The sequence below is a fragment of the Sciurus carolinensis genome, chromosome 14 (genome assembly GCF_902686445.1).
Source record: "Sciurus carolinensis chromosome 14, mSciCar1.2, whole genome shotgun sequence".
NCBI lineage: Eukaryota > Metazoa > Chordata > Mammalia > Rodentia > Sciuridae > Sciurus > Sciurus carolinensis.
In genome coordinates, this window is record NC_062226.1 from 70011323 (window position 1) to 70035683 (window position 24361).

The window sequence follows — 24361 nt, forward strand, 5'->3', positions numbered from 1 at the left end:
AAAACAAGAGTATGCTAAGTACAAAAAGCCAACCTGGTACTCAAGTCCAAGTCTCTGAGTCCTCAGCCTCTCTCAGTCCACTGCACTTAATTCAGTACCTTTGACAGCCTTCCTAGGGTGGTCAGACTAAGCCATCTGCCCCAGAGAAGCCTAACATGGTCATTTGCACACAGGTGTTTCTCATACTGAGCTGGCTGAAATACTCCTTAGAGTTTACCCTTGAGAACAGGCCATTCCTCTGCTGCAGGACACGGTAGCCTCTGTGTGTGCGGGTGGGGAGGGTAGGCAGGCACATCCATACACACACTCTGTTAGAGCATTCTTAAGGACCAGAATCAGGACAAAAGTGATGAGAAGTGTACTTCAGTGCTCACAGTCACCTCAGTACTTATGTTTTACTTGGGAAAACAAAATGTGAATTAGAACAACTGTGCGGTTTTAGAACATTGTTCTTTTTTTTTTTTTCTTTTTTTTTTTTGCGGTGCTGGGGATCGAACTCAGGGCTTTGTGCTTGAGAGGCAAGCACTCTACCGACTGAGCTATCTCCCCAGCCATATATTGTTCTTGACAAATGATAGAAGGGTGTCCCTTGATGTGGACAGCATGTATACAACCATGGAACCAGCATTAATGTGGCACATTTCCCTGCAGAAAGTAGGGTGATTTCTGTGACAGTTTTACAATTAGATGAAATTGCGATTCTCAGCCAGAGCTGATGTCGCCGCCCTCTGCCCAGGAGGCATCTAACACTGTCTGGGGACATTTTTGGTTGTCACATCTAGGGAAGTGGTGCCCTTGGTATCTAGTGGGTATAGGCCAGGGATGCTGCTGTGCATCCTGCAGTGCACAGGATATACACACACACAGAAAAACTGATCCAACCCAAAATGTCAGTAGTGCTAAGATGGAAAAATCTTGACCTCTGGGAATTTATGACTTAATCTGATTATTCCCATTAGATTGTGTAGAGAATTTATTCATTTAGAACAAGTCGGCTTGTGGATTAAGTATATCTGGTATGGTATATGGCTTGGGAAGTTTTCTAAAATCCAGTAGGGTAAGAGCATAGGCTTGTCCAAGAGGAGCTGAGGGACTCACTCAGTGAATCAAAGTAAGCAGAAGCAGTCCTTGTCTTACCCTGTCTTCTCTCTCTCTCTTTCTCTCAGGCCTTCTCCATTCTTTATGTGAGCAACCCTATGCCCAGTGAAAAATCAGGCCCCCCATGACTGGGTGTTAGCAAACATCACTATGGTGTCAGTCACTGAAAAAGGACAAGTTTCCACAAGGGAAGAAGTGATTATGCAGGGCACAGTGGCTCCCGCCTGTAATCCCAGCAGCTCAGGAGGCTGAGGCTGGAGGATCACAAGTTCTTAAACTAGCCTCAGCAATTTAGTGAGGCCCTAAGTAACTCAGTGAGACCCTGCCTATAAATAAAATACAAAAAAAAAAAAAAAAAAAGGGCTGGAGATATGACTTGGTGGTCAAGTGCCCCTGAGTTCAATCCCTGGTACCAAAAAATAAATAAATAAAAGTGGTTAGGAGGCTACTGCTGCCTGCCTCATGTACTATGTTCTACCCAGGGGCAGGTGTAGTAAGAATGATTTATATTTCCTTGTTCCTTTTGGAATCTTTGAAATAAAATTTCCATATTGTTTGGGTTTTTTTCCCCAATGCCAGGTGGTTACATTCCAAACAAATTAAATCATGGGGTAGAGACACAAGTAATTCTAATCAGGCTTATTTGGCAGGGCTCGATGGCAAGGTGAGTCCCCTCCCATGACAACCACACCTCTTACCCATGCAAACCCAGCAGCTGTGGGCAGTGTTAGAACCACCTGCGCCCTCTTCGAGGGACTGTGGTGGTGGCTGAGAGAACAACCTGAGACTGCTTTTGCTCACTTTAGTACACAAAGTGAGACTCTGCTCTTCTTGGGAACACCTATCCATTTACTCAACTGGGACTGTAGAAATTTCTCCCAAGCCATACACCATGCCAGATGTTTGTTTTTGCAGGCCTACATGTTTCTAAGCAACCCTCCTCATAGTCTTCTAAAGCCATATATCAGATGCAAGTGATGGAAGAAAGATGAAAGTGTTCTGCACAGGCATAGGCCCTGTCAAACTGGGCCTGGACAAAGGGAACAGAAGGATCTGTTAGAGGAAGCAGACTATCAGAGATGAAGTTAACATCAGCAATTAGCCAGGCCTTTTGTAGAGCAGACTTGAGGAACATATAAGAAAACACAAAAATTTTCAGACTACTAAATACTTGCTTGTATGTATCATTAACGTTGGCTTATACCATGGAGAAGTGTAGGTTCAGGTATCCATGGCCTCAGGGTCTTGGGATTTAGTAGTCATCTGCTCAGTCATTGAGCCAACACTAAGTTGAGCTTTGAGACAGTCTGTAGTTATATACCTGATAGGTTAGTGTAGTTGGAAAGAGTGTGGGGGTCAGAGGCCTGGGCTACAGAAGCCCACCATGGTTTCCTCTGTTGATAGGAAAGAAGGAAGGAAGCCTGCCTCTATTGAGTAATTGACTATGGGCCCAGAACTTCAACTTATGCCATCAGGTTGTCCACCTGCTGGGGCTAGCAGGGATACATTTTGGATGGGCCACTGCAAGACTGGTTTGTTCAATCAAGTCAAGAAGTTCTAGGAACCTTCTGAAGATATCCCCATTATCTGACAATCCAGAAAGATGTCTACATCTGGTAGTCAGCTCCTCTGGGAAGAATCCCAAACTCAGTGTTGGTTGGTAGTTCAGACACTAATCTTTAAGATTTAGGCAATTCCCAAAGCAATTTAACTCTTTCAGAGTTCAAGAGAAAAGTGCTAACAGAAATAAACATCCCTCATCAGTCTTGACCCAGCTGGCACTTCTGGAAATTGCATATGGGTAAAGCAAGGATGCTTCTTCCTGCTCCACTTTGTGAGAAATGACTGCTCTGTTCTTCTTTCTCGCTATCAGTCTTGCTTTAAAAGCTTTAATCCAAAGAAAGCAAATTGCAGTTGCTTTCTGTTGTGTTTTTAGTGGAGTAACTATAACTGGAGAGAAAAAGGCATAGAGAAAATAGTGGAATGAAATATGTTAAACCTTACAAAACAAGTGTCTTCTGATTGGTAACAACATATACTTAAAAGCAGATGAAATCAGAAAGTAGACTTAGAGTATTTTATACATGGGAGAAATTTTCACAGCCATCAAGTCACTGCCTTCATTTTATACAGAAGGAAACTAAAACCCCATAATGACCCCACAATGCCATTTACCTTTCTCAGACTCCCACAGTCCCCTGGTGACAGAAAGGGCCTGAAGCTCATATTTTTCTGCATATTGATTGTCCTATCATATTAATTTGTCCATATTTGCACATTAATATGGTGTGGGCTTTATGAAATGAGAGCAGTAGTCATTGTGAATGCTTTTTGTTCTTTTTCTACCTTTGATCACAAAGCTGGTTGGTGGAAGGGACAGAAGCCCAGGGTTTGGGGATGGAGTGGTGGGCTATTTTTCCTTTTTTGCAGCTTGGGTATCCTATTGGTGTCTGATGGTGCTTTTCTTCCAAAGTCCTGAGGTGCTTTCACTGCAAAAGGGCAGGTTCTTACCTCCAGGTCTTGGAGATGCATACTAATTTGAAAAGACATGAAGGAGGTAGGACAGAGATCCAGAAGGCCAAGGGTGGGGGAGAGGGTGGAGGGTGGAGAGGAGCCAGCATATGGGACAAGGGAACCACTGGCAATTGGGAGAAGACTGAGGGCCCAACATGGCTGTTTGTCTAAATGGACAGGGTTCAGATATAGAGGTTTTAGAAAATATACTCCGTGGTTCTAAAAGAGAAAGTGTGTAGGGAGAAATCATATCTTGACTACAATGTCATACTAGATCTTGGAGCACAGAATAAACAAGGAATCTTCAGTTCAGACTTAAAGTATGCATAATATCTGGAATTATCCCTCAATTCTGGTGCTTACCCCAGTCATAGATATTCTTAGAAAACATGTACGTAGACTCTGATATAGACCAGTCACTTTCAGGAAAAGTTACATTTAATGGTCTTTTTGTGAAAAGCGGTCTAGAATTTATCTTTCAGATGTACCGTCTTTCTGAATTCCAATTTCCTCATTTGTGAGATAATAGGGTAAGAAATACATATTATAAACAACTCAATTCTATACATAATAAGCACTTAAAACAATTACAACATAATTTAAAGGAACATTATGTAAATATATAAGTACACAAAAATATCTCACATAAGAAATTATGGCATTAGAGCCTATTAAATACTTAAAATCCATCTTTTAGGAAATATCTAAATTCCAAATTTTTAAAGCTCCTTCAGATAAATACTGGTATTAATGTTTCTTTTTGTTTAAAATTCTCTTGGCATTTTTTTTTATGGTTTTCCAGAAATATGGCCAGAACTACCAGGCAAATAGTAATAATACTGTTAAATAGTTGCTAGAAAAATCATTTAAAAGAATTTAATTATAAAACAAAGGATATTTGCACTCCCATTGTTTCAGGAAAGACAGCTTGGCGTATGTATTTATAGAGAAGCCATTTTTCTTGTGCCTTATCACCATCTTTCACTCCTTAATCCTTACATCTGCTGGCTTTGTCCTTGTAAGGGGATGTGGAGGCCCAGCATATGGAACAAAGTAAGAGAAGACCACCCATCACCAGCAGGTGATGCCTCTTATTGATAGTCTTTGAAATCACTGTTTCATTTGTAACATTTTATGTATGATTCTGTTTCATACAGCAATCATAACCCTCCTCTTGATAGGTAACAGACAGGTTGAGTGGTGGGTACCTGAGGTTAAGGGGATAACTCTATATCCTGGGCCACTGTGCTGACTCCCACATGCTTTCTTTTAAAAAGAAATTTACTTGAAGCCCTGTCTTCAGGTAAATAGGCTGTGTTAAATTCCTTAGTACAGAACTTGCTCTCTACAGGGGACAGGCAGGCACAAAATGCTGGTAAGAAAAACACAGGTTACCCTGAAGGGGGAGATTTTTGTGACCCTTACACAGACCAGATTCCAGAACTCAGGGAGATAGGCTAATGAGAACTAGTTAGCATGGGTTAAAGTGACCTAGAGGACTTGAGAATCTGATGTCATCCTGCTTTCCGTCAAAAGCCAAGAGGTGGACCTGTGCAGGACTTTGAAAACTTCAGTGAGAGCAGAAGGGGTGTACCATCTTTATCCTTTCTGAACAGACCTGCTCTCTCCCTTGAGCATGTTCCTTTTTCTGTTTTTCTATCCCTTCAGAAGACTCCTGCTTGATTCTCTGGCAGCATGTCTGAAATCCTTCTTACCTGATCACAAGAACCAATGAGAGAGCACCACTATGGTGGCTTTAGCTCCATATACTCCCTTGCCCTGTAATGTTCTTTCTTCCTTCCAAATCTTGGATCCCTGAGCTCTGTCTTTCCATTCCACAAAAATTGTTTATTTCTATGACATATATGCTTATGATATGTTATGTATATATATTGTGATATACAGTGACACATACCACATGTGTGTATTCATGTATTCCCTGTCATCCAGTGTTTATCATGAAGATTAAACCAAGAAAGGAAAAAATTAAACTGGGAGAAATTCAGAGGAGAAACAAAACTGTTTTATTTATTCAGTACCATTTATTAATTTTCTTGTTATATATATTTTGTGTAGATCAAGAAGCTCACTTGTAAAAAAAAAAATTAAGTGACAAATGCAAATTGAGAATAGATGAAAAACAAACCCAGGAATCTCTGCCCCAGTAAGAAGCTTCATTTCTGCTTTTGTCCTCTTCATTTGGGTAAATGGACAGCAGTTAAGCCCTCCTGTTTTATTAAATCAGAGAATTGACCTTCTAAATTACATAACTGCAGAATAGTGACGAATGGCCCCTCCAACACTATCAGAGCACTGAGGGGTGCTGGGTTATTTCCTTTCCTTAGCTATATCCATTCTTTTTAAAACTGAAGAGATCAGTTGGGGGAATGGAAAGGAAAGGTTCGAGGTCTCTTGGGATGAGCAATAAAGGATAGAACAAGATCTTGTACAGTACTGGTATTTCTAGAAGTAATGTTCAGTTTATCTGCAGGTCTTGACCTCGTTAAGGGAGTTGTAATTGTCCCCTCTCAGTCCCTAAAACAACAGCAGCAGCAGAATGTGTGTGTGTGTGTGTGTGTGTGTGTGTGTGTGTGTGTGACTTTATGTGCAGCAAAAGCTGGAGGACAACAAGGGAGTATTGGGCAGAGCTGAGGGTAAGTCTTGTCTTGAACTAAGTGTGAATAATATGAGGCCAGAGATGGGGAGGTTGCTTAGCAGTTCTTTGGCAGGAGAAGGGTCCGTTGGTTTTGTCTTCTACCTGTCTCTACATTGAGCTACATTTCTGAGGATTCCAAAATGCTGACATTACAGTGAAACCTTTCCACACTGATCCTGTCTGGAACAGCTTTCAAACTAGTGTCTGAGTTTCTGTGTACCCACTTTCATAGAGCCCTGGAAAGTACTCCTAGAGAACTTTGTGGGAATGAGGTGTGGCTTTGACCCTGACTTGCCTGCACAACTGTGGACAAAGTGTGCAGAGGAGAATGCAAATATGTTGAGTAGAGCATGGCATGGCACTGGCCAGAAATGCCTCCATGCAGCCAGCCAACAAGCAGTTGGACGAGTGCTAGAAGATAGCTGACCTGCCCTACACTGAGGTGCAAAATTGGCAAAACTGATGTCTGTGTTTCTGTGCCTGGTTATGATGTTGGAGTGATTTTTTTTTTTAACACAGACTTGGCACTGGGTCTGAGTGCCAGCTTTTCCACTTCCATGCTCTATGGCCCTGGATAAACTACTTTGTCTTTCTGGACCATTTTCATCTTGGATAAATCAAGAGAAAGCAATTTAGTTCAATGCCTGGATCCCAGATCCAGAAAAAGATCCTTAAAAGGCCATCTGGCTAGAATGTTGAAAAGGGCTCAATGTGCTCCATTCATTCTCCCTGGGATGAACGCATTTCCACAGAAAGATTGAAGTGGGGGTATGGGGAGAAAGATGCTGCCCTAATGTGAAAAAATCCAGCCAAAGAGTCCTAATTGCTTCCCAGTACCTGGAAACCAATCTCAAAATTTCCTCTAATCCCACAGTATAGGACTTTAAAGAAAAAGGTAGGTACTTTTACCATTTTTCTCCCTCTCTCTCTCTCTCTCTCTGCCTAGGTGTGCTACTCCACCCCGCCTCACCTCCAGGCTGCTGTTTTGCGTTCCTATAAAAGGCTTCACTGTCTCAGTGAGCCAATTGTGGAGTATATTTCTTATCTGTTGTTGCAAATATATATTTTTTTAATTCTTCTAAAGGACTAGTCTAAATTTTTAAAACTGCAGAAGTGTAAATTTTTTTACAGTAGAAAGGAATAAAGAGGAACTTTATTTGGTAGATGATAAAGGATAGCTACAGTTTTTGCCCTGGGAGAGATTTCAATTTCCATAATAAAAACTCCCAAGAGAAGGCATGGAATCTTATTGCTTTAGAGCTTCCGTGGGGAATATTTTGCAAATGCAGTTTAACTTCAATTAGTATAAAATAATTGAGCATGGTTATTAGTGTGGAACCATAAAAATGAAAATTATAAAGTTAACAGCCAATATATAATAAGCACACAAAGATAATCTCCCTCACTAGTATTCAGGAAAACATACTGAAACAGCAAGTTTGACAAAAATTAGTAATATCAATGATGCCAGTGTTGGTAAAAATATGATGGCAAGATCATTCTTATACTCTTGCCTGTGCAATCAAAAGTATAAATATGCATATCCTTTAATTCAGCAGTTCTACAAATCTATACTGCAAGATAATCAAGAAATAAGTATGAACAAGAATATATGAACAAGAATGCCTATTGCGCATTATTTGTTAATAAAAAGAGAGCACAAGAACCCTAATGGCTATCAATAGGAAAGTAGTTAAAATAATTGTGTTACATGTGAACTATGAAAATCTCTGTAACCATTAAACATAATGAAATCAGTATAAATGGACATGGAAGAATATTATATGAAAGAAGCAAGTTGCAACAAAGCCTGCAGAGTAGGATTTCATGTTTTTAATTAATTAATTTATTTCCTGGGGTGCTGGGGATCAAACCCAGGGTCTTTGGTGCTAAGCATGTGGTCTACCACTGAGCTCCACCCCTAACCCAAACATTTGTGTGTGCATGTATTTTCAGTGTATAGAAAAAGTGTCAGACACGTAATAGACATTAACTATAGTTTATCCTGGAGGGCAAGAGCAAGATGGACACATTTATGTTTTACTTTCTATAGTTAAGAATTGTTTAGCTTTTTGTCACTGGGCATGGGCCACAGTCTCACTTTTTTAAATTAAGCACTGCTGTCTATCTGAGCATTTCATTTTCAATTTGAGGTAATTTTGAATCTGCATCATTTTGCAGGTAAAGAACATTTGATGAGGTGAAGAACTTTTGACTCTAGGTTCAGAGGTTATAAGCACTTGGAATATAGGTTTGGTTGTGTGTAAAATGGAGAACCAGAATGACTATGGCTTAAGCCAAGTAGATGTTTATTTTTCTTTCATGTAATAGTGCAGAGGTAGTTTACTTGCCTTTGCAGAGTCATCAGGAGCCCAGGTTTCGATCTAATTTTTCTGACATTCTTGATGCATAGCTTCCAAATGTGACCAAAAAGGGCTGCTTCACCTCTAGCCATCAGATCTATAGAAGAGACACCCTTCCTTTTAAGTTTATAACCTGGCAGTTGGACACATTTCCTCTCACATCCCGATGACCAAAAATTAAGTCATGTGACTGTAGATACAAAAGAACCAGCAAATACCCAGGTTAAATTTCTATTACTATATAGCAGGATTTTTCCACCTTGGCACTATTGACCTTGGAGCTGGATAATTCTTTGTTGCAGGGAGCTGTGTGGACATGGTAGGAGGTTTAGCACATCCTTGGCCTCTATTCATCAGATGCCAGTAGTATTGCCCAATTGTGACAAACAAAAAATTGTCTCCGGATACTGCCAGATGTCCCCTGGAAGGCAAAGTCAACCTTCATTGAAAGCCAAGGGAGAATAGGTGTTGTGGACAGATAGGAACATCCTCCATAAGCATTTGCATTATTTCTCCCAAAATAGTGCTTAGCGCTGGATGTAACATCTTACCTTTAAAATTGACAACCCCTTTATCAGGCAATCTGATACTCTAAGGTTGTATGAAAGTTGATTTCAGTTGATTCTAGAAAGATGCAAAAAATCAATTCTTTCTTATTTGTCTATTGAATCTAAATTTGTATTTGTATCAAATAAATACTGTTTTTATTTGAATACACAAATAAGTGAAATTTTCTTCCCTAGTGCACAGGAATGATATTAGGAATATTTTGCTGTGCTCTATTTATAATGAATGTCTTTAGTCTAACCTGTAATATTTCTGAAAGACTAACTGCAGAATTCATAATGCTGCTGTATCCTAAATCAAGAATTTCATTTTCAGTTGATGACATATCTCTTTTAAGGGCAATTAAGTGTGCATAATTTACCCCTGCTGTATTATGAATACCTTAAGGGTACAGTATTTTTCTGTAATGAGAAATGTTTGCTTAATACGCTTTTCCTTTCTAATGAAAGAGTGAGCTTCATTTACAATCATATAAATAAGGTGGAAGTGATTTTAAAGAAACCATGAAACACCTTTTTCTTTGTTCTACCTTTTCTATCAGATTTTGAGAGCAAATCTTCAGATGGATACACTGGGATCTTTTTAAAAGGCTGCTTAGTAAAAAGGGAAAATTAAATATAAACTAGAGTTGTCTTGGGCTCCTTCCAAGGTTGTTTAGTGCCTCATGTGTCAGAACAACCTCATTACGGTGTAATTTCACCACATGGAGTGTCCATGCAAACACAGAAGAGAACATCATTATAATGGGGCTCTGGTGTTCTTATTTTGGAAAATGTACATGGCTGCAGAAAATGTATCAGAACAGTAGTTGCCAGCCATGAAAGCAACAGAATACCCCAAATGTCATGTGCTGAACTATTCATACTGGGAGAAGGGAATAATTATTTTCAGCTGCTAAAGTGAACAGAGACTATGTGGAGGGACTGATGGTCTACTAGCTGGCTCTAGTAGAGTAGGTAGGATACCAAAAAGAGAGTGGAGATGGGCAGTATTAAAGGCCTGGAGTTCAGTGGATGCAAACACCAAGAATCACATGGCAAATTTAAGTTGGCTAGTTTGGTTTAAGTTGTGGATTTGTGCAAGAGGATCTCTGACTTTTTACTTAATTTAGCAAACTGTCCACTAGAATTTGTGCTTCCACAAGCACAGCTGGAACCAGAAAGCAGCTGCAAAGCCATTCCTCCTTGCACCTGTGTGGGGCCATGTGATGCATCTTTGATGATGGACTGTGAGTGGCATTTTACTTACAGACTCTAGATGGTAAATGGGTGGCACACTCAAATTGGGTGACTTGAAGAGATTTTGAGAAAGACAGATTGCTAAATGGGAGAGAAGCATATGGAAATCACAAGGGACAGACAGTATCTTGAGGCCAGAACATACCTTGTTGCCTTACCTGATAAGGTGAGAACAGTGTGATTTCTGGAACCCAAAATAGGAATCATGTTGAGTGACCCACAAGAAATAAAGCTGTAACCTCCAGAAGTGCACACCCAGCTTGAGTAAAAGCACAGGAAGATAGAAACACCCTGACAACTCCTAAACCTCTCTCCAGTCTTCTGCCATGGTAGTCCACTAGCCAAATGCAATAAGAATGCAAAGGGTGAGGGAGCACTTTGATTTAGCCATACAGGTGAGTGTCCTAGGTACAGAGCTTGGTGGAGGAGGCTAAGGAACAGAACTAGGGTACAGAACCCACACTGTCACTTCCAGGCAAAGGAGTAATAACTGCTCTCACCCCCTCTATCAACCAACTGGATTTGGAGGACTTTGAGACTGTAAGGATTATCAGAACCACAAGGATGCTGGAGCCAGGCTTTCTGTGCAACCTGACAAAGAAAATAGACCACCATTCAGGGATACCCACTGTGGATACTGCCTGATTAAGAAGTAAATTTCTCTCGTATCAGGACACTAAATTTCCTGGGTATAGCACTTAGCATTTGAGGACCTATCTATCATAGCAGATAGCATTAATAGGAATTAGATTATAGAAAGCTTTGAAGGCCAACCAAAAAAGTTGTGTTCATTTCTTCAGATGACCAAAAGTAGTGAAGGTTTTTATGCTGAGAGCCAGTGTTTCAGGTGGGAGGACATCCTTGGAATAAGTGTGGCAATCATGTGGCAGGTGGAAGGCAACACACTGAGCAGTCACTTGATACAGCTGACCAAACCCTGGATTATTAGCAGGACTGTGAATCAGTCTAAGACACTGTATAAACTGGTAGGATAGAAGCATTTTATAATCACATTCCAAATTCAGGTGCCAGCCCATCATATGGAACTTGGGGGAGAAGGTGGTTTAAAGCCAGTCTAATAATCACCCCAGTATGAAAGGGCTTGGCTAGTCTACTGTGAGATGTGGAAGAAGAAAATTGGAGAGAGTTGATATGTCATAAGTAACCCCCCACAACAGGGAAGGTTAGGAGAGGATCTGCCCAATATCTCATGCCTACGGAAGGCTTCAGTGAGACCACTGAAGAGTAGGCTTTGTGTTCCCTAGCACCTGGGGAATGCAATAGACGACAGCATTTTCCTGAATGAGCAAGAGAATCATGGGTCAGCTGTTCTGATGATGGCAAAGCTAAGAGAGCTTTCTTGGGGAGGGTGGAAGAATGCTTGTCAGCTCTTAGAGTCCCAGGATAAATGATTTGTGACCAGGTGAAGGCAATAAACTCCAGGAAGAGTTTATGTAGGGTTGTCCCTCATCTTGTCCAAGTGAGGACAAGAAACTTCCATCAGAGGAAGCTAAGGCACATGCTTCCCCTAAATTCAAGACTGCAACAGCTTGGAGGAGGCACTACAAAGCCTATGAAAACATTTTGCAAGAAAAAGAAATCTTATACACCTGACAGTCCTTTTGAATGCCTGGAGCATCTTACATCAGAGGACCTTCCCTCCCTTTCCTCCTCCTCCCAGCAGCCATCAAAAAAGAGCAGAGAAGACCCCACTCCCTCCCACTACTGGGGGTCTGCTTATGCCTAGCAAGCTGGGGGTTTGGGGAGGTGTATACTGAAAGTATATTTGAATTTTTTTATTATTACTTTTTTTGCGGTGCTGGGGATTGAACCCAGGTCCTTGTGCATGTGAGGCAAGCACTCTACCAACTGAGCTATATCGCCAGCCCAGAATTTTTATATTATTAAGCTGGACTGGGTATACCAAATGTCTGTGCAAGACCATTGTTATGGGTCTCTGAATGGAGTCACCAAACAGGTCATAGACCTGTCCAGACTTTATCTTGAAGCAGGGGAAGAGCTAACCCAAGAATACATTTAGTGAAACATGGGAAACAAAAATAAAGTCATTTATTATAATGTTTCATTGCAATATAGCTGTGACATGAATATCTAGCACTGAGGCCAAAGAAAAAAAGATAAAAAGATGAGCAAATCCCAAACATGCCTTTTCATCCCTCAAAATATATTTATAAATGTAGGAAAGATAACTTTACTGGAGAACATTTCCTTTCCTACATATGACAAAAAAAATTAAATATAAAAAGTACAAAACTTCAAAGTAATAATCACCTAATAGCCCACAATACAGAGATAAGAATGTTTCGGTATATTTCCTTCCTTGCTCATTTTCCTCTGTAGATGTACATACATAACACTTGTGGGGTTTTCTTTTCCAAATTTTATTATAAGTATTTTGCATCCTGCTTTTTAAAAATAACATAGTGTATTCTTTTTCAAATTATAAAACCTTTTAAAATATAGTTTAAATGATGAAATTTTGAGTAGATTTTTATCAGTTTCGTCAAATATCCTATAACCAGATTTAGATTTATATATGAATCAATGACATGAATGAAAAAAGAGAATTTAACTCATTGATTTTGATATCCTATGAAGTTAAAACATTTATGTTACCACATGAAAAGAGCCACTTGTTGGGACTGTGGGTCACTCTTTCCTTCAAATTATTTTTTCCTGGTTCTGCTAAGCCCATGTTTTCCTAAGTTTCTTCCTTCTGCCCTAAGCTGATGTAACGGAGGGCTTTTCTCTGATGCTCTCTCTGCGTGCTCCCCTCCTGACCCTTGGTTTCAATACCACTGCATGCCAATTCTGCCATTCAAATACCAACCCAAAGCTCTCCTCTAAACTCCAGGCTTATAACTCAGCATCTCCCATTGGATGTCTCATGGGCATCTCACATGCAACTCAGTCTTCTCCCCAAAATATGTTCCTCTTCCAGTCTCTGTGCAACTCAGGAAAGGGACCTCAGGAGGTCTTGCTGGTACTTTTCTCTCCCTTGTTTATAGCTCTCAGCAAATCCTAGCTCGCTCCCTCCAAAATATATCTCAGATTCAACTCCGGTTCATCTTCTCATTCATCACCGTTCTCTAGACCATCAAATTTCTGTATGAACTGCTGCACCTGCCTCCTAGTCTCTTTTCCTATGTTCCCTTGAATCTGTTGTTCAAACAGAAGCCAGAGTAATCCTTTTCAAATTAGAAAGACCTCCAGCGTAGAAACTGCCCCTGGTTTTTACCATCTTTTAGTCAACTCAACTGAAACACATCAAACCCTTGAGATGACTGTGAGTCTGAGGTCTAGACCCACCCAGCTTTTTCAGCCTCCGGTTCTGGTGCTCTCTCTTTGACCTGCCCTTATTTACCCACAGAGCTTTGCTCTCAGGTTCCTGAACCTTGCTGCTTCTCTATACTTGAAATCAGCTCCCTTAGCATCCTAAAGTGACCTTCTCTTTTCCCATCACACACACAAGTTCAGAGTGTCAGTTCCATGAACACAAGGAGTCAGTCCATCCCTTTTATGTCTCCAATATGTAGAAGAGTACCTGGCACATGGTGGACACGCACCCAGTCTTTGGTGACAAGACTGGCCCATTCCACCTGTCAGGTCCCAGCCCTAGAATATTCCTTGGCTGGACCTCTGCAGGCTCCATCATTCTTCAGTGGGCCTGTGCCCTCCTGTTCTCAGTCAGGTCACCTTGTTCTTTCTGTCACAGACTGTGGATTTTCATTATATGTATCTTTGTTTAATAATACCTCTTTCCCACTCTAGACTAGAAACTCTCATGAGGAAAAAGAGCCATGTTCTTTTTCTGGTTCATGCATTATTATCTAACACCTAGCACAATGCTGCTGCGCTCATAGAAAGTTCTCAGATCTAGTTTAAATGGATGTGTAGCATCTGACAGAATGGAGTGCTAACAGGAGCTCTCCTCTCTGCCAGGGGCAACTTTGGGGAAAATGCCAGGGTCAGTCCTGAAATAGAGTGTAATCCACAGAATAGTCATGCCCCAAAGATGTCCGTGTCCTAATTCCTGGAACGTGCTTATGTTATATGGCAAAAGGGACTATGCAGATGTGATTTAAAGATCTTGAGATGGAAAAATGATCCTAGATTATCAAGGCAGGTCCTTATAAAAAGGAGATAAGCAGAGCAGAATCAGAAAAGGAGATGTGAAGAGAGGAGAAGTCAGAGACACAGAGAGATTTGAAAATCCTGCTGACTTGGAACATGGTATAAGAGGCCACAAGTCAAGGATTGCAGGTGGATTCCAGAAACTGGACAAGGCAAGAAAACAGATTCTCCTCTAGAGCCTGCAGAAGGGACACAGGCTTGCTGTCACCTTATTTAGAACTTCTGACCTCCAAGTCTATAAAAGTGTAAGTTTATGTTGTCCTAAGTGCCTAAGTTTGTAGCCACTTGTTACATCAGCAATAGAAAACTGATATCAGGAGTGACTAGAGATCTCTGGAGAACCCAGAGGCAAGAGGTGGTCTGACTTCCACTCAGAGGCAGCAAGCTTGACTGCCACAAACTATTCACAACTTCATAGTCTATAACAAGTTCTGTGCAATCTGTCCCTCTTCCTTTATTCTTGGTTTTTTCACTGGTACAAATAAGAAACCTTGTGCTTATTCATGGAAGAGAGATCCTGAAGCTGGATTTAAACTGCAAAAATGAGGGGGAGTGCAGGCAACTCTCTGCCCGAATGCAGATCTCCCTCTTGCTGCTAAGATAGGTTATCGAGCCACTTTTCTTCTATGACCTGGTACAAGGAACCTTGTCAATGAACATCTCCAGCTTAAAATTATGCTCTCTAATCTGTGACTTAGGGAAAATGGGTCTTCAGGAGTAGGGAAGCATCAGACCCCATCCTGGGAAAAATGTGCACAAACAGAAACTTTCTATATGCTGTCATTAAAGGGTTTGTGGACTTTTCAAATCTGCTTGCTCAAGGATAAATTATGTGTTAGTCGTGGTGTCCTTTTTTACATCGTGAGTAGATGTCAGGAGGGAGCAGAGAGGTGTAATATTAAAAGGTGAACTTTCAAGGTCTAGGTCTACAGGGTTTGGACCTAATCCTGTGGTCAGGGTGCTGAGGACACATTGGAAGCTTTTGAGCAAGATAGTGACAAGATCAGATTTGTACTTCTGAAACAAATCACTCTGACAACATATATTTTGGCTATAATCCCATAATGAGTTCGGATAACCTTAGGGGAAAAACTGCTGTCGACATGAAATGTTTCCATACTTCCTTTCAAGCCAGTGATATCAGATGGCATATTAAGTGATCTAATTTCATAGACAATGTGCTGTAGGAGGCAGTTTCCTTGTAACGAAAGTAAGGTCATTAAAACCCAACTCTTCTCAGGATCATTGCTTCCCTAATAGTGGGTTGTATAGGCATTTGGTCTTACTGTGATGATCATTGTTATTATCACATTGTTCAAGTGCTTTCCAGCTTCTAGCTGATCCATCTCCAGCAGAGAAAGCTCAGGTAGGCCAAGCAAAGGGGTAGAAATTGAACTGGGAGCTTCTAGAAAACCAAAGTATCCTTATTGAGTACTTGCTTCTGCTAATAAGGCTCTAAGTGCCTCACAGGGATTATTTCATCGAATTCTTATAACCCTGTGAGGTAGTTCGTTTATTATCTCCACTTTATAGATGAGACCAAAACAGAAAGATTAAGTTGCCTGAGGTTATACAGCTAAGAAAGAGTTGGCTAAGGATTAAAACTTAGGGAGTTTGACTCCAGAGCTAAAGCTATTTAATACCATACTCCACTGCCTCTGGTATTAGCTTTTACTTCACCTTAGAAGTAGAATAAGAGGGGAAATAGAAAATAAGTGGAGGGAAGAGAGACTCAAAATCCCTAATGAGTTTATATATATGGACAAAAATTTTAACAACCTGTGCTCCAGAAATGAATATTTGTAGCATAGTGATAAATTGAATTACTGTTCTCCGTAGTACTATTAAATATCTCTTGTCTCAAGAAAAAGATAGTACTTTGAAAAATATAGCTTATTACACAAATGCAAGCTGACATTCATTATCCTCTTAGTATCACCATCACGACTGAAAGAGTTTCAGTTTTTAAAGAAGAACTCTAAAAGTAAATGTTTGCCATTTGCCTTTGTCATGTTACAGGGTTCTATCTTTCTCCAAGTATCACATGCTTTAGGTTTTCCTAGTATCCAGGCAACATAGTGCCTCCACTTAGCCCTTGTGAGGTCCTGAATTAAAAATAGACTGTTTTGCTAATGTTCCAAATTCTACACCCATGTTAGACCTCTGTTACGGAAGAGTCAAAGGTTATAAGGGGAATGGTCATGTCTCCGCAACCACTAGCACTTTACACTAAATCTTCTTTGTCATCATCAAGACTTAGTGATCTGCTGATCAGAGACAGGCAGGTAGTATTTCTAAGTGTTTTTTCGTAGTTTTAAAGCACATCTTGATCAATATTAGGCCAAACCAAATGTCGATTGGGGAAATGTCAGGTAATGGGGCCTTTTCTGCTGATGTCTTAAGAAAACACATGCCATGGTGAATAGAATCAGCATCTCCATGAAGTTAGACAGGGTGCTGTATATACCCTTCCCATGCATCCTTGTTAAAGCATTTAATTTTTACACAGAGATAGGAAGAGGAAACTGAGGCGTCATCCCTACTGGGGCAGAATATTGCATTCTGTTAATAACTTCCCATGTTACCAATAGTGACTTTATGATGGTGTCTATTCTGGTTTACCAGGAGGTTTATGAGTTTTTCTTTGACTTATCCTTGGTTTTGTATGATTAGAAAACAATAAAATAGTTACCCCTGTTTCATCAAAAGGAATGACTCTCTCAGGGCCTCTTCCTGTGCTGAGATCAAACATCCAGCTTTAAAGAGAATTTCCAACTTTGATTCTTGGCTCATTTTGAAAAAAACAGATCTGGGAACAGCCTGGGTGTGGCAGCCAGACTTTGCCACACACCTGAAGAGGGACTTGACCAAATCATCTAAGCTTGCTGAGCCGTAAGTCCCCATCTATAAAATAGAAACCATTGGCACCTTGCTTCAGGATCCTTGAAAGGGTTCAGAGATTCTGATACTAGAATCAGCAAAGAACACTTGTTTATAACTTAGACTCTGGAACCAGCCTCCCCAGATATGAGTCGCAGCTCTACCTCATCACTAGCTGTGTGACCTTGTAGAAGTTGCTAAACCTTCTTGGATTAGTAAAACGGAAACAATAATACAGGGTGAGGACTGTACTTTAGTACAACTCCTATGATAATCAGTATGGAGGTTCCTCAAAAGGCTAGGAATGAAATTGCCACGTGACCTAGCTGTACCACTCCTCAGTATTTATCCTCAAAAGTTAAAAGTCATCATACTCTAGTGACACATGCATACCCATGTTTCTAGCAGCATAATTCACAATATCCAAACTATGGAACCAGCCTAGATGTCTGTCAATGGATGAATGGATAAAGAAAATGTGGTATATATACACAATTGAGCTTTATTCAGCCATAAAGAAAAATGAAATTATATCATTTGCAGGAAAATGGATGAAGCTTGAAAACATTATGTTAAGCAAAATAAACCATAGTCAGAAGGTCAGGGGTCATATTTTTTTCTCATATTTGGAAGCCAGAGAGGAAAAAGGAAAATAAAGGTATGGGGCAATCTCATGAAAATCAAAAGGAGATTATTGGAGTAGTCTAAAGGGACCAATGGGAGGGATGAGGGGAGAGAAAGAGGAATACTGGGGAATGATAGTGGCCAAATTACATTGTGTGCATGTACAAATATGTAAAAATTGTTAATGTACAACCATTATGTACAACTATAATGCATCAATTTAAAAAGTGGGACAAGAGTTTAAAAATAATAATAATGCAAGGTGAGTATCCCTGACCCAAATTCTTGAGAAAAGATACATCTTAGAGTTCAGCTTATTTTTTTTTATTTTGGAATATTTGCATAATGAGATATCTTGGGGATAGGTTCCAAGGCTAAATATGAATAATCTTATATAATATTTTAATGATTTTATATATAAAACAAATTTGGCACATCACCACTGACAGAGCTGGTAGGGTCTTTTTTCCCTTGAGGACTCTGAATAAACTGTGTTGTGTACCTGCATTTTGATTGTGACCCATCACATGAAGTCAGGTATAGAAATTCCACTTGTGGCATCATGTCAGTACTCAAAAAGTTTCAGATTTTGGAGCATTTCAGATTTCAAGTTTTGAGATTAGGAATGTGAGTCAACCTGCAGTGCCTACATCTCAGGATCACTGTGAGGATAAGAGTTAATATAACCAGAAAACACTTAGAACAGTGCCTGCCATTTAATCAGCACTATGTAAGTATGCACCATGATTATGACAGATGATAATTGTTGCTATCCATATATCAAGTACCTGTTACAAATTAGTTTGATCAAAAATGATTAACTTTTATTATTCTATTTCATCCAACCACTTGAATTTTAAGGAGTCTGGAAGGAAAGCAAAATGATTATAAGTCTGCTTTTGGTTTAGATGTCACGGAGTTCTTTTTTGAGTTCCCTGAGGAACTCAAAACTTGTACAATTAAGAGAAAGATTTTTTTTAATGTTTCTTAGAGCAAGAGCCGATTATTGTGCCTCACTCCAGACCTTTAGAATCAGAAATTCTAGGGATATGTCCCATTATCTAGATGCGTTAGCCAACATCCCCTGAGGATTCTCCTGTTCCCTGAAGTCTGAGAATACCAAATGCAGCCCACTCACTGCTTTGACTGTCTCCTGTTGCCAACACGAGACAACAAAGAACTGGGACTCTGTTTGACAGGCTGATCCAGCCCAAGAAGTGCTAAACAACTGTTATCATAGTGATCCCATGAATTAAGCAGAAATTCAGGTAATTCTGGGAAGCACAGTCAGGGATGGGGTGCAGGGAGGGCAAAGCACTTAAAGAGCATATCAATCTGTTGATAGGGCTGAAACAGAATGTTTTGAGGTGCTGGGTCCTCTGGAAAGTGCTAATGTCACATCTTGTGCCATACCACCCTGAGTGATAGACGGGAAAAGAAATGCCATCTGAATTTTTATGCGAGGTTAAAACAAGGAAAATCCATTTTTGCCTCCAGAATTCAGAACAACTGGTACAAAAGGTCACTGGCACCAATTGGTGGCATTGCAGAGCTCAGAGAGGAAATATTAAAATAGCAAACTTTTTTAAAGCACTACATGCACTGTGGGCCTAAGTCTCAATCTTTTCACATCTTTTTACCCTGGGGTCTTAAGTAAAAGGCATGTGAAAAAATAAAAATGCCAAGAAATTTTTCTGCTTTCTACAGAGTTAAGGCTGTAGGTAGTTGTCCTCAGACTAAGGGTGAAATAATATTTGCAATGGAATAAGCAAAGTAATTGAAAATGACTTTATGTGAAATGGTTGTTACTCATTGCATGTGGAAGTGACTTACAATACTAAGCATGGTCATTTCAGGTGAAGTTAAGAAGTATTCACCAGGGACTTAGCCCTGTACTAGATATAATCTATTTGGGATTCAAACTGGGTTGTCTGAGGTGCCTTGGGAAAGGAAGTCAGTCTTAGAAGTGGAGTGGAAAGGTTGTGAGATACTAGTTTGGTTCTATATGTACTGTGCATGTGGTGGCAGAAGAGCATTCAAGTAGACTGAAAAGATCAAAGAGTCTTATGCATGAAGACGGTAGTTGAGGCCATTCAAAATGAGTTTATTAAAGGCAATTGAAGAGTCTAAGGATCAAACTTTTAGGGACACTGCAATTATAGCAAGTAGAATATGAGAATATGAAGAGTCAGTGAGGACATGATCACAGAGAATCTACTGGACAAGCTAGAAGCTGTCCTGGGACTGTTTTATTAGAGACATTGAGAGAAGTTTTTTTTTTTTCATGAATAAAGAAATGTTCTTGGTATTAAAGCATGAAAAATAAAAACGAAGCATGTAGGGATGTGGGTACGTGTCTTGCATTTGCTAAGTGCAAATTATAAAATGAATGGTCTTTACAATATGCCTTTAACTCAGGGTTTCTCAACCTTGGCTTTCCTGACGTTGGACTGGATCATTCTTTGAGGGGGTTCGTCCTGTGCATTGTGGGGTGTTTAGCAGCATCCCTGCCTCTAATCACTGGATGCCAGCAGCACCCCTGCCCCCTTAAGTTATGATAACCACAATATGTCTTCAGAGGTCTCTGGTTAAGAATCACCCATGTGAGATTTCTTTCCTGCTACTGTATACATAGGCACTACAAGACATAGGAAATAGGATACACTTTGACCATTAATAAAAATTTCTGGTTTTCCTAAATTGAGCTGTTCTATTGTTTTATTATGGTAGTTAAAACTATACACATGCACACACACACACAAATATGCATATAAATGTGCATATATATGTGTATATATATATACATATACATATGGTGCTTATTCTTCAAGGTAACATTATATCAACTTAATTATGAATAATGTTAGAAAAGTAGTAAATTGGTAATATTGGTATCCCAGTGTTATATGTTTTATCACAGATCAGCATAGGAAATTTTTATTATGGATCTTTGGCAAGACTAGTAAGTGGGGTTGGGGATTTAGCTCAGCAGCAGAGTGCTTGCCTAGCATGCTCAAGGCCCTGAGTTTGGTCCTCAGCCCTGAAAAAAAGAAAAAAAAAAAAGACTAGTAAGCAATTTTCAAATTAAATTTCAAGTATACACTGGGTTCCAATTATTTTTTGCTCTCTCGTTTCTTATGAAGATAAGGTACTCTTACTGATCCATAGGCATGTTATTAAAATTCTGATTAAAAAAAAAATCTCTGATCCAGGTGCAGTAGCACACACCTGTAATCCCAGCAGCATGGGAGGCTGAGGCAGGAGGACTGAGCTCAAAGCCAGCCTCAGCAACTTTGCAAGGCACTAAGCAACCTAGTGAGACTGTCTCAAAATAAAAAATAAAAAGGACTGGCAATGTGGCTCAGTGGTTAAGTGCCCCCTGGGTTTAATCCCCAGTACCAAAAAAAAAACAACTCTGTCTTAAAACTTTATCTTTGTGGGCTGGGGTTATGACTCAGTGGTAGAGCGCTTGCCTGGCACTTGTGAGGCACTAGGTTCCATCCTCAGCACCACATAAAAAAATAAATAAATAAAATAAAAGTATTGCATCCATCTGTAACTAAAAAGTCTTTTTAAATTTATCTTTGGGTAGAAATTATAATGCTATGTATTGAAAGTGTTCCACCAAGTTTCTAGATCTTAATAAAAGAAAGCGATCTTGCGGGGGAGGCTGTAATTTGATCCTAGAAATATTTGTGAGAAAGACTATCACAAAAAATAATTTCATGACAAGAAAGACCTTAGTATTCAGAATATGTTCTTAATTTAAAAAAAAAAAAAAGGAGCCTGCCATCTTCCCAAACCCCAGCTGCCTTGTTGTTTCGGAACAAGAAGGAAAATGTAACCTCTCTCTTGCTTTGCTGCTTGTGACCTTGATCAAGCCCTGACTATCAAGGCTAATGTAGAGACCCTTGTTTCTTTGCAGACTGCATCATCTGCTATTAAAGGTGCTATTCAGCTAGGAATAGGATACACAGTGGGGAATCTCACTTCCAAGCCAGAACGAGATGTTCTCATGCAAGACTTTTACGTGGTGGAAAGCGTGTTCCTACCCAGGTAAGAACTTTTTATTCATGATGATTTTCATGCTGAGAAACCTTCATTATGACATCCTGTGTTGAAGTGCTTTTCTACCACTAACATGTTTACATGTGGTGATGTATATGTTGGACCTTCAGCTCTGCATTACTTCTTATTGCATCAGATGATTTGCACTTTTATATGGAGATGTAAGTATTTTTATCTATAACCAGTTGTAATTAGTGGTGCTGAATGCCTGGAAGACCGTATGGAGAGAGATGGAGAGATTCAGTGGACAAGGGTGCAGTAATCAGAGAAGCGTCTGCCATGGGATTAGAAAAAGAGTGTTTCCATACAATAGCAAGTGGTACTAGGTGTTTGAGGTTCCTCATTTAAAAGAAAGGCCAGGTGGGCCTGAAATTGGACCTTGCATCTGAATTTAGTCTTCTAAGTCCTCTTTTTGATGACTTTAACTTAACTTTTCTCCAGATAAACATACAAGAATCATGATGTTTTGATACTATGTTTACACCAAAATTATCCATGTTGCTTCTAGCTTTTATCAGTCTGAGGAGGGAAAAAAATCAATTATTTAAAAGTAAATACATGTGGAGATGGATAATGGTGATGGTTACCCAACAATGTGAATGTACGTAATGCCACAGAACTATATCCTTAAAGTATATTTATGCTGTGTCTATTATATCTTAGTAAAATAAACACATAAAAATTTAAAAATCATTACCACCCTAGTAAAGGAAGAGGAGAAGCAATCATAATATTAGAAATGTCACCATGATGACAGACTTTTTCAAAGAAAATGAAATAGGAAATAAAAATAAAGATATTTAATATGGGAACTGGGGAAAAATTATTTTGTCTTAGGCTATGAGGATTGACTTTTCAGACACATTTATATTTAAAATCAATATTGTTCTTCCAAATAAGACATTTTTGTTGTTTATTATTGGTCCAGGGTGAGAGTAACTGGAGTGACATTTTACCTCCAGTGTTGCGATCTCATTGCTTTATTTTTAGAAACTCCAGGAGAATGATATTTTTCACATTTATCTCTGCACCCTGGTGTCATTGCCTTTAGGTAAACGTACTGTAACTCCCCATCTAATCAGAAAGGACCCCGTAAGTTGTCCAAAGTCGGCCATGAAGCCTAGTTTTGCTTTAAATGCCCTTAGCATAGATGAAGTTGGTCCACTGGAAGTTTGGAGTTTTCTTTTTTAGGGTCATCTAGAGCAATGAGAGCAAGATTACAGACAGAAAATGGACAACCACAAGACCTAAGAGAGAGAATGCATGCTTGTGACATGTAGTTGGAAACTTTTCCTGTATTGTCTTTAACAGTCTACCTACCATTCCCCAAAAGTGTGTATTTATAATGTTTGTTTCTCTTGAAATCATGTGATCATGAATTCATCATGTTTTGGGACAAGTTTTTAGGCTTATCATTCCTATGAATGTGTTTGCAGGGTGTTCCTAGTTCTCATGGTCTTCTAGAGCCTCTACTCAGACATTTCAATCTTATTTTTTTTCTTTGGCTACAAAGAACAAGAGGCATGGAAGACTTTAGTGGGATGGTGCTGACAGTGAGTTCAGGGTGCTGTGGGCAATTGCAGCTTAAGGTGGGAGTGCTCCTTCCTTACACCCAGGTGCTCCCAGCAAGGCTAAGTGCTCCTTGCTAATCTCTTCTATTCAGTGTCCAGTTGACATGATCAACCATCAATGGGCACTTGAGGAAAGCATGACCCAGACGTCAATCCCCAGACCTGCAGTATTTGCAGCACCTAGAACTTATTAGACATATGAATTCTTGAATTCCACTCCAGACCTACTGTATCAGCCACACTGTGCGTGGGGACCCAGGAATCTGATCAAGCTCTCCTGGGGCTTCTTACGCACATAAAAACTTGAGAACCACTGACCTAACATGAGTAGATACTAAATTTTGTTCTTGGAATTATTACATGATTCTTAAAACTAGAAAATGCAAAATTATTTTAATTTGATACCTTAAATATCAAATCACATCTACTAACAACTAAATTGTACATGACACTGTATCAACTTTACAACAAGAAGTAAATAAGCAAGGTCATCTCACCAGTTAGGTACTTAAAGGCACTTTCTGAGCATAGTCACCCCTTTATATACACAGAGGACTGGTTTTTGGATCCCCATGGATACTAAAATCCATCCATGCTCAAAACCCTGGTGTAAGAGGACATAGTCTT

General features: G+C 39.7%; 1 protein-coding gene across 2 annotated transcripts in view; it reads left to right on the top strand.

Annotated features, from left to right (window-relative positions):
* Positions 1-24361, top strand: part of Pip5k1b (phosphatidylinositol-4-phosphate 5-kinase type 1 beta) — a 313915-nt gene that overhangs the window by 145981 nt on the left and 143573 nt on the right. For both annotated transcript variants that reach the window (XM_047524303.1, XM_047524302.1), the window contains one exon: positions 22021-22151. In XM_047524303.1, the coding sequence (XP_047380259.1) occupies positions 22021-22151 (131 nt within the window). The remainder of the gene's footprint in view (positions 1-22020; positions 22152-24361) is intronic.